This window comes from Plectropomus leopardus, chromosome 11 (assembly GCF_008729295.1).
Source record: "Plectropomus leopardus isolate mb chromosome 11, YSFRI_Pleo_2.0, whole genome shotgun sequence".
Taxonomy (NCBI): domain Eukaryota; kingdom Metazoa; phylum Chordata; class Actinopteri; order Perciformes; family Serranidae; genus Plectropomus; species Plectropomus leopardus.
In genome coordinates, this window is record NC_056473.1 from 26,997,219 (window position 1) to 27,008,063 (window position 10,845).

At 38.2% G+C, this 10,845-nt stretch overlaps 1 protein-coding gene across 1 annotated transcript; it reads right to left on the reverse strand.

Moving 5' to 3' along the window:
• Window positions 1–216: 216 nt before the first annotated feature.
• Window positions 217–10,516, reverse strand: neto2b (neuropilin (NRP) and tolloid (TLL)-like 2b). Its single transcript, XM_042496623.1, has 12 exons — window positions 10,473–10,516; window positions 8,518–8,574; window positions 8,166–8,324; window positions 6,612–6,860; window positions 6,357–6,404; window positions 6,075–6,202; window positions 4,805–4,906; window positions 4,410–4,536; window positions 2,909–3,022; window positions 1,409–1,539; window positions 847–939; window positions 217–769 (listed from the first exon to the last, which is right to left on the reverse strand). The coding sequence occupies exons 1-12, from the start codon at window positions 10,480–10,482 to the stop codon at window positions 320–322; spliced, it is 1,668 nt and encodes a 555-aa protein (XP_042352557.1). The 5' UTR covers window positions 10,483–10,516; the 3' UTR covers window positions 217–319.
• Between the last annotated feature and the right edge of the window lie 329 nt (window positions 10,517–10,845).

The window sequence follows — 10,845 nt, forward strand, 5'->3', positions numbered from 1 at the left end:
CATTATCATCTGTCTTCACTTTTACACTGATCACAAATAAAACGGCAGCTCCCTGTCATCTGTTTCAGTGTCCAAGCAGAGTTGGCAGTGCTCAAGTATTGGAAATTTCACAAAACGTGAAGATCTGCTCTGCAGCAGATCCTTTGTTTCCCACTGCAATGAGAAGGAGGCAAGTAGAATGACGAGAAGTCAAGGTTGGCTCTGTGGTGTTAAATGTCTCATCCTCTTTAACGTGCAGAGTTCTGCCCTCAGATTGTGGCACTGATTGACAAGTTGTTGCTGCAGTATATTTACTGTACAAAACTTGTTTTTTTCTTTTTCAGAAGTCCATGGACAAGGATCTTTGCTGGGCCATTTCATAGTTCCCTCTTCGGCTTCCTGCTCTGCGCACATACACATCATACCTTCCATCTTCCTCCTCCTCTTCGTCTTCCTCCATCACTCTATCCTGCCGCCCCAGTGCTCTTTCCCCCATACCATGATGGCCGTGCATTCGGCCTGGCTTCATACTAGGCCAGCTCTTCTTTCGCATGCTGCTGTTCAAGTCCCTGAAGGGCGGTAAGGCGCTTTGGAAATCCCCTCTGAAAGAGGGAAGCTCCATGGATCCCCTGCCCATACCATGTGCACCTGGAGTGGCTTTGATGGAGTTGACAGAAGCCTGCGAGCCACAGTGGTGTTCGTGGATGCAGCGTGAGCCTGACGAGGATCTCCTGAGCGCCTGCAGGGACTGAAGTTCCTCTGATAATTCTCCGAGGTCCCCAGACATCTCCTAAAAATGGATACTGCTGTTTCATAAAAGAAAATCACCAACTACAGCTGGTAATGTGTTAGAGTAACCAAACTAACCTTGTCTCTGAGAGTAAAGAGTTCATAATGCGGAGGGTCAAATGCCTCCTGGAAGTCGCCCCGCTGGAAGAGGTTATTCTTACGCACCAACACCTTCAAATTATGATTAAACACAAATGGGTATAAACTTTCTTTTGTCCCATTTGCAATCAACGTTTTTAACATGCACAATTCTCAAGTGTACTGTTTTTGTGGCACTTTAAGACTTTAAATGATTGGAAATGATTGTGATCAATCCTTTTATTGACATTTCTATATTTTAATTACTTTTTTAAATGGGTGACCGAGCTCACTCCTTTTATTGACACTTTAAGAGGACCTTCATTGATACTTTAACTTTTACTGTTGATCTAAGATTGCTTTTAATCAAGTTTGGTTGTGTGCTGCTATGATGTCCTATGTCCCTGTTGACTGTATTGTTAAATTGTTTTGTACCGCCAACTGCATATCAAATTTCCCCTTGAGGGACAATAAAAGCTCTGAACTGAAGTAAACTAAACACACTGTATGAATCAGTCATGTCTACAAACATATTTTGTAGCATGACACAAAATAATGTTACCTTCTTTCGCGGCTGTTTGACTTGCACCAGAATGGAGACGATAAGAAGCAGTAGCACCACACCCGTTGACACACAGATAATTGTCCCATGAGTCTTTGTGATCTGGTGAAAAACACCTTTGTTCTTTTTCTCTGGATGATGAATGTGAAAAGAATGAGAAAGAGAGATAAAATATGAGGGACATTTGGAGGCACAGAAAGAACATCAGTCAATTACTTGTTGCAATCCCCCTTTGGGACATTCTCTAGCTTTGGTTGCCAGGAACAATTTAGAGCCCTCACTAAAATACAGTTTCACTGATAAATAGCCATCCTAATCAACTGAGGTGCTTAGAAGCCGCTAAACAGCTGAAAGGCCTTAAAGGTCTTTTAGCTAGAAAGGCGCTTAGGATGATGAGATTGTTATTTTCTTGCCAAGAGCACATTATAAAGGATTATTCCATTCTGTCCAATCTTACCAACATGCACTCCTGTAAAATGACATGTTCAGGGGAGTATGTGAAGAGAAATTCACAGCATCTGCTGCATCAGCTGAGCTGGCTATATGTATCAGATGGAGCAATTAAGTTATAAAATGAGGAGAAAAACAAAACTATTTTAAAAAAAGGTTTAAGTGGATAATGAATAGGAGCTATTGTAATTTAGCTCTCTATATCAAGTCTTAGTCATCTCGGGGAGCAGTCATCTCTTCTTTTCTCTTTTAATCTTCGTATTTGTACTATATATTCTTTTTTATTTGTATTTTTTTCATATGTGTAAGTCTTAAGTGTACACACACATATACATATACTTAAGTATTACCATATGTTACTCCTTGTCATTTTTATTTATTTATGAGGGGTTTTTTTTGTTTGTTTTTTGTTTGTTTTGTAATGTTTTGTTTTGGTTTGTTTTTTGCTTTCTTTACTTAGCCCTTTGTTGCTTTACAGGGTTAAAATTATGATAAAGGAAAAAAATATGGAATTATGAAAAAACAGGCAGAATTTTAAATATAATATGGGATCAGAGATATTTTTCTACAATTTTAAAATTACAATAACACTCAAAAGACTTAAACCTTCACAGTAAAGACTATTATCCATCTTTACTTATTATTATGTATAGATTATTTGTTATTATGATGTACCTCTGGGTGACACACCTATTTATGTAATTTTTAATTTAAAAGTAAATATCATCAATACATGAGCTATGTAATGAGTGAGATACATGAAATAATTTGATGACAATAAAAAAGAAAAGTAAAAAAATATATATGCATTGCTCTGTGGTATCAAAACTTACATAAAATACTTATTTGGGGAAAAGATGAGAGGGGGCACTGTGTGACTGTCTACTTTACGTATTATAGCCACAGGTTCTCAAGGAAGCTCAGTGTGACACAACAAGCCTGATACGAATGCATCATATTACATAAGACGACACAACTCGGCGTAATACAGCACAACATGGCAGATTTTCTAAGAAGGAATTAGAAAGTGCTCTGGCACAACTGGAGTACCTTTGCAGTTGCTTTCATCCCAGGGAAAGACGCAGTTCTGTATGCCGTTGCACACCAGAGAAGTGTTGATGCACATGTTACTGTGGCAGAAGAATGCGCTGCCTAAACAGGGCGCTGAAACACACAAACACAGGTGTATCAGTGTGTGATGCAACAGTTGGGAAGAAGTATTTTTGATTATTAGCCAAAGTTATGTAACAGCTTCCCATTTATAAAGTACTTACTGAATTATGGATACATGCTCTTTCTCTCTTTTTTAAGGGATCCATGGACACCCAGAATTTTTGGGTCCTTAGAGTTACTGCAGGGCGGCTGCTATTTTTTTATTTTTTATTTTTTAAATGTAACCCTTTAACACTTGGATCAAAATTTATTTTCTTGCGCTATGTTCAGAAAACTCTCACAAGCGTTTAAACCTTTGAAACCTGAGAGTATTGGTTTCATTGCGAAAACATTAAAAAAAAAAAGAATGAGCAACTTGGCCTATAATTATATTTTTTAAATTATTTTACAAAAAAAGATATATGTGTTGTTTTTAGCACTTTCTTAGGGACTATTGTGTTTTTTGTTTTCAACTTTTGTGTGTGTGACCTTTGTGTGTGTTTCAGGTAATTTTCTTGTAACTTTTTATTTATTTAGTTCTTTTTGGACAATTTCTTGTTAAGCTGCTAATGCTTTTTTCCATACATATATTTTTAAATCCAGATATTTTGCTCAGGTTTCAAATAGATAATTGAAGTTCTAACTGAAGTTTAAAGATTAAAATCTTTCTGAAAATACACATTAACATGAATCCAATACATTAGTAAAGATAGTAACTGTCACCCATGAATCCTTGTGCCATCATGTCAGTTACCTAGCGCTAAATCTCTATGCGGCACCTGTCCATAATTAGCAAGCTAGTTAGCTGGCACTTACTTACTTTTAAAAAATATTGGCCAGTTAGCTGTATTATTATTTTGTTTAAGCGTATATTTGTGAGCCACAATGGATTGTTTTGTGACTTATCAAGCAAGAGACACTTAAACGCTATCAAACACAGGAGCAAACATGATACATAAATGTATGAATCAGCCATAATTATTATTCAAATAACATAGTATTGTGCGTACTAAACAGTATTTTATGGCACTTTAGACTTCCCTATATATTATTGTGAATGTATGCAACTCATTTTTATAATATTTTGTAGGAGGTCACTGATCTGTCTCTCAGGTGAAGGGGTTGTTGGCCTGAAAAACATTGGAGACCCCTGCATTAAGTTATTGAATCAACAACTGCTGCTAAGGCAGCTTTATTCTTAAAAAAAAAAGAAGAAAAAAAAAAAAAGAAAAAAAAGCAGCGGTATCAATTGTGAACCACAGGAGGGTGCTGCTACAAATCTGTTTGCATCATACATCCAATCCATACTTCCCCTGCCAGCCGCTGACACTAAATAAAAGGGACTATGGTAAAAATATCCAATGACTCATGTTAAAAACAATCTGAAGAAGAAACTCACGGTCTGCAAAAGAAGTGAACAGCATCCGGAAGCGGCTCAGGCGACTCGTTTCATCGGCCCACATCCTCACCACTCCCACACCGGTGTCCAGCATGATGTCATTAGCTACTGTACTACAAAACTTGGCCTGCAAGAAACCACACACCATTTTCTCTTATAGATTTTTGGATGTGCAGTCTCATTGAGGCCAAGGTCTGTAGAGCAGTTGCTACAAATTTATGATCAAAATGTTAGAATAAATGTATGACAAGGAAAAAAAGATAAACCCTGTTGTGTAGCAGAAGGAGAGAGAAATTCAGAACAGAGCGTATAATGCAAAATTTCACGTAAAGGGGCATTAAATACACACGCTGTAGTAATATACTGTATATTACACAAATCATAAAATATATTACCTTCAGGTCCTCAATGGCATTACTGCCATCATAAACAGCTACAAAGTTCTTCTTACATTCATTTGAGTTTTCCATCTGGTATTCCAAGAATCGCAGGTAAATCTGCAACAAACAACAAGGACACATAAACTGCACATTTTTCATACAGTTCAGTGTATATTTTTGCTCGAAGAAGGCATGTTTGAAGGCATCGCAGCATTAAAGGATCCAAAATAAAATCAATTCAAGCCTGCTTTACTGCACATGTGCTTATGGATACTGCGGGATTATCAGTGCTTTTGTTTGCACATATGTCAGTCTGTGGATATACTGTCAGTGAATGTTTGATCACAAAAGATGTAAAGCGCATTTATCTTGGGCTTTTGTGAATCTCAGTTCAGATCCACATGCTTTGTCTTGGAGATTATGTAAAGGATAAGGAACAAACACAACACAACAGATGTGGAGGAGATGAACAGCAATGCAAACTCATTTTGTGTCCAATGAATCACATCCTCCATCCTTAACTTAATTTTGTGGAGAAGTATTTGGTTAACCCTTTAAAATCTTGATAGAATTTTTTTTTTGTGTTCCATTCAGATTCTTCCATAAGAATTTAAACATTTGAACCCTCAGCAAATTGGTTTGCTTTATTTTGAAAACATGCGGAAAGAGGCAATGAGCAACTTACTTTGTTTAATTATTCCACAAATTGTGTAAAAATTAGTGGATTTGGAAAATTAGGAGAAATGTTTTTTAAGCAACTATGTTTATCATAATATATTTAAAAATATTTTGAGAAACATTATTATTTATACACACTTTTTTCACAATTTCTTTGCTAATTTTATTGTAATTTATTAATTTCTCACTGCATTTTCCCCATGCTTTAGAAAGAGATCAAGCCAATTTGCTTAGGTTTCATAGGGTTAAATCTCTTCTTAACATCATACTTTTGTTTTTCCTCAACATTTTTGCCTGACTATCAATCATGGACATATAGTATCTGTGTAAGTGAAAGGTGTTTATAGATTTTATATTGTTTTATTTTATCTAATTTCCATTTTTGTCACATTTTATCCTTATTTAGCACTTTTTACCCTTTTTTTGATCTTGCGTCTGACTCTTGAGCTGCTGTAACATGTACAGTTTCCACAGTATGGGATTAATAAAGCCTTATCTTATCTTATTCTTGACTTGATCATGCAGTTATCACTTATATGGACATTAAGCTTCTTCTGCTGTTGTGCTTTAACAAAATGCAAATATATAAAACTTTAACATGCCATACCCTGTTGTTGGTTGGGGCTCGTATAGTCCAGATGCAGTCCACTGCCTGGTCTGGCCTCACTTTATATTCCTCCTCCACCTGACTGGAACGGATCAGGCCATCAGCCCCAGTCAGCTCAAACTGACAGTCTGACCCACGGACAGCGACAAGAGGCAAATCAAAGGAAAACAGAGGAGACAAACGGGGATTAGAGGTGATGACTGCCATGACTTTCATCACATATTAATTTAAAGATGTGCAACTGAGGTTACTTGAGTCAGCTGAGCTGTGTGGTTGCACTACCTGGGATGGGATTTAAGAGTCCTCCCACATGTAGATGAAATTCAGGATCTTTGGAGGGAATTACAGAAACAGATACTGAGATATCACACAATCAGAGGCATCATCAGTGGAAGTATTAGATTGTATAATAACAGCAGAGACAATTGACTGAAGTGTTATTTGATGAGACCGGATAAATATTCAATGATTATTTAAGGTGCAGTGAGAACATTGCAAAACAGGGATCAATAAACCGGCCCATGGTGTTTTAATCACCTGCAGTAAAGCTGTACCGGACCTGGAAGCCAATCCCCTCCAGCTCCTCATCGCTGAAGAAGCGGATCCACATGAAGCGTCCACTGGAGAGGACCAGTCCAGGACTGGCAGAGCCACAGAATCGATTGATCAATGGTGAGAAGCTGAAGGGGCCATCCCGAACCTCAATGTGGTCAAAACGACACTCAAATGACGCTTCGATGTAGAAGGTCTGATCGAACAGCAGCTCTATCCTCTGGCGGGGCAGCGCTGGGGGAAGCAGAGCAGTGGGTCACGTCTACTGCCACAGAGGGATCCAGGGATATAATGCCAGCAAAGAACGGACAGTGCAGTGAAAAAAATGTGCTCCTGTCAAATTTTTACCCTAGAATTATAGTAGGTCAGACGCTTTTGTGGGCTCCTGAAGCAATTATAGGAGAACTGGTGCACGAAATGACAAAGTTTGATGCATCCTTTGGTGTGAGATATAATGTACTGTATAAAGTTACTGTCACATAAGTGCAAGCTTACTTGCACTTTAGTGACCATAGAGTAAAAACCTTAGCCGAGGTCCAGTGTGTGGGATTAAGGGGAACATTTTGGCAGAGATGGAATATGACATAATGAGTATGTTTTCTTTAGGGTATAATCACCTGAAAATAAGAATTGTTGCATTTTTATTACCTCAGAATGAGATATTTATACCTACATATTATAAGCGGGTCATTGTCTATGGGATTCATCACCATGTTTCTACAGTAATGGACAAAGTAAACACTGGCTCTAGATAGGGCTATTCAGGTTCTTGTGGGGGTGTCTTTGCATTGGCCACCATAGTAAGCACCCCCTCAGTGACAAGAGCATCCAAAAAACACTGATTTTTAAAATGTGAAACTGCTTTATTCCATGCTTTTACTGGTTTTAATCATTGGGGTCCGTTTGTTTTGGAGAGGAAGAGACCTCTGCAGACAATTTGGCTCCTGAACATCTGGATCAGAGATAAGGTGAGCAGCACACATTAAATTATCAGAGAAAGAAGGTGAGCACACATTAACACATGCAAACTTGGTTAACTGCCTGTTTCTGATATGCCAAACATCACTGAAGAAACACTGATTTATTCAGTGTTTTACTGGATTTAATCACCTGGTCGATTTGTTTTGGGGAGTAAGAGACCTCTGCGGATGATTGGGCTCCCGGTAAAAACCTGAATAATGAACACTGAAGGAATCCTAACCAGATAATTGTCAGCTGGTTGCAGTCTGCAGTTCTCAACGCTAAATCTTACTGTTCCTTTAAAGATATTACCATTCAAAATACTAATATAATAATAATACAAACACCATGCAGACTAATTTATGATGAGAAATGTGGATGTCATTGTCGATGGAAAGAGGTAATAACAACAGATTGTTACAATTACAAGCGTTATTTTGTTCGTGTGATCAATTTTCATCAGTATAATCTGACCTAATTTAATGTCAAAATCTGCAACATTCACAGAAACTTGAACAGCAGCTCAACTTTTTTCCACAGCAGTGAAATGATCAGGCTCAGGTGCATGTTGTTGGTTACCTTCCAGTACGTACAGGCACTCCTTGTTGGGGGGGTATGTTTTCGGGTAGTTTGGGGAGCTGAAGGTGCCGCCATCTGTGTTTCGTGCCCAGTTTCCACAGTGATTAGATTGCCTAGGCCGTTGAGAGGGTCGAACCCCTTGTGATCCTGCACCTCCATCTATGTGTATAAAACAGACATTCTGACATTTAGCGATGGAAAAATGATTTGTGCAGTTAATGATACAGACATGATGAAGACATCCGGCACCTGGGAGGTAATTGTAGGGCTAACTGTGCAAAAATACATCACTGATCTTCAATTAAATTACAGTATGTGTCTTGATTTAATGTAGTCCCTCTAGCAGCCTTACCTTTAGTCTTTTGTGCCAGAGCAAATCCTTCCTCAATGAGAAGGAGAATAATCCACACTGTAAAAGAAGCCGACAGTGAGGAAGAGTACAATCAAGGAAAAAAGGAAATGGAGCGAGCTTAGCCGGATTTATGTGTCTGTGCTTGTTTTCTCAGTGCACTCATCTGAATCCCTGAATGTATATAACAGGTCAGGCTAGTGCAGTTCAAAAGCTTGACAGGTTAAGAATAAGGACACGCTGCTTCCGCCATCTGCTTGCTTAAACTCTTCCTATTTTTACATCCTACTTTTTTTCCCTTCAGATTTATATGTGGACGAGAACTGCTGACAGTCTGTCTGCCGTGACACTGTACAAAGATCTCTAATGGTAAATAAAAAGTCTCTGTGTCATGAAGTCATATTTTGGGCCACATTTGTGTCTATTACATAAAATATGACCTAAATAGAGCATCTCGCCTGGAGGCACTAGGCCACTAAAATTTTGAATTTTCACCAAAGTGGCGTGATGACATGTTGCTGTGAACGTCCACTCACAAAATGCAAGTTACAAAACAGCAGTTATCACATATACCATGTATGTTTGTTTTAAGTGGCTGTGAGAGTTATAGGACCTATAGGAGAGGACCAGTGTGAAACTTTTAAAACATCTTTCTAAACATGATTAATATCTGTGTTTGGTGTTAGGAACAGAGAGTGGCATCAGTTGTGGCTGTTGATGATTTAATGGTTGCCTCTGTCTGCTCACTTGCTCCTGAATACTCTATTCGACTTTACCATACATGCTTAAAATGGATAAAAACTGGTAAAATAAATAAACAAGAAAACCTCAAATATGGATGTACAATAGGATAATGTGGACATGTGGAACACACTACCAACTGACATAAAATTAGCGCAACAAAAGTCTTAAAGGTTGTCTGAAGCAAAATTTGAAATGTAAGCATTTTCTAATGTTCTGTACCTGTATCCAACCTTGATATCTTACTTTTGTGTTTTTTTACTGTACCTGTATGCTGCAATTCTATGTAGCTTAACCATGATGTTAATATTACCCTTATCTTCTTTTTTTTTATCATAACTGTTATTGTAAGCACGTTATTGTATGTAACCTTCATTTTTAAAAAAAAAACCAAAAAACTAAAAGGCTAACTAGGGGCAGGAGTTGGAAACTAACAACAGCTACTATATAATCTCTATATGTGAAACATCAGTTACTACAGCTTGTTTGTAACATGCTAAAGTTGCACTTTGTTAATTTGCATTGTCCCTTTCAAATAAACTATATGGGAAAAAGAATAACTACGCTGCAAATCGTAACATTGTTTTTTGTCTGACATGACACTTCATTGAAGACTTAAATGTTTTTGTCTATTTGATGAATTTATTCCACTGAACTGCTTCCACTGAGACCATATTCTCTCTGTATATTCGGAGGAAGAAGTGAGGCAGCAACAGCGACCAAAATCTTCCTGTCCAGGCAGAGCCACAGCGATGCAAGAGGGGAAATAGATTTTTTACCTTTTTATAGGCTACTTTAATACGAGTGAAGCGCGGAGTGCAGTGGGGAGCTGTCACTTCAGCACCATGACTCGTCACACTAGAGATTTCAACAGAAAGAGATTAGTTTGGCGTTTTTCTGTCTTTAAAAATGTCTGCAAGATTTAGAAATCCTTGCACGTATACTTTTTTTTCTCCATAAAGCCTTATTGCGATGTTATTATTTTGTGCAAAACGTGCAAATTGCACTTGAAGTCTGTGAACAACGTACAAAAAATGTGTCAAGAGTCTGCCAAGAAAACGACATCTCGAAAAAAAGATTATCAAAGATTAGAAACTCCTGCCTCTCTTGCATCTCTCCCTCTCTCTCTCTCTCTCTCACACACACACACACACGGACACAGAGGGGAAAAAACATCAAACGCCCTAAATCATGCAAATATGGATTATCCCACTCACCTGCACGCATCCTCTCAGCTGAAGTCCGTTTTCTGGGGTTTGATTTCAAACTTGACCAACTGTTTATCCCTCACATCCCTCCGTCTATGGCACGGATTAGCGCGTGTTAAAACCGCTGATTTACAAAATCCAACTTTCACCTTTTCATCCTAATCCCATTGGTTAAGATGAGAGAAGCTTCGGGGGCAAAAAACAGCTGATGAACTTCTGACTCATCATCAAGCCTTCCGTATAGAGTAAAAAAAAAGTCAGATGAGGTTAATTTTCCAGCGCGGGGACGCAGTTGTTGCTGCAGAGCTCAAGTCTGTCTCAGTCTGAGACTTGTCCTCTCAAATACACGGATGATCTGTCTGCGGCTGCTCGCGGTTTTAAG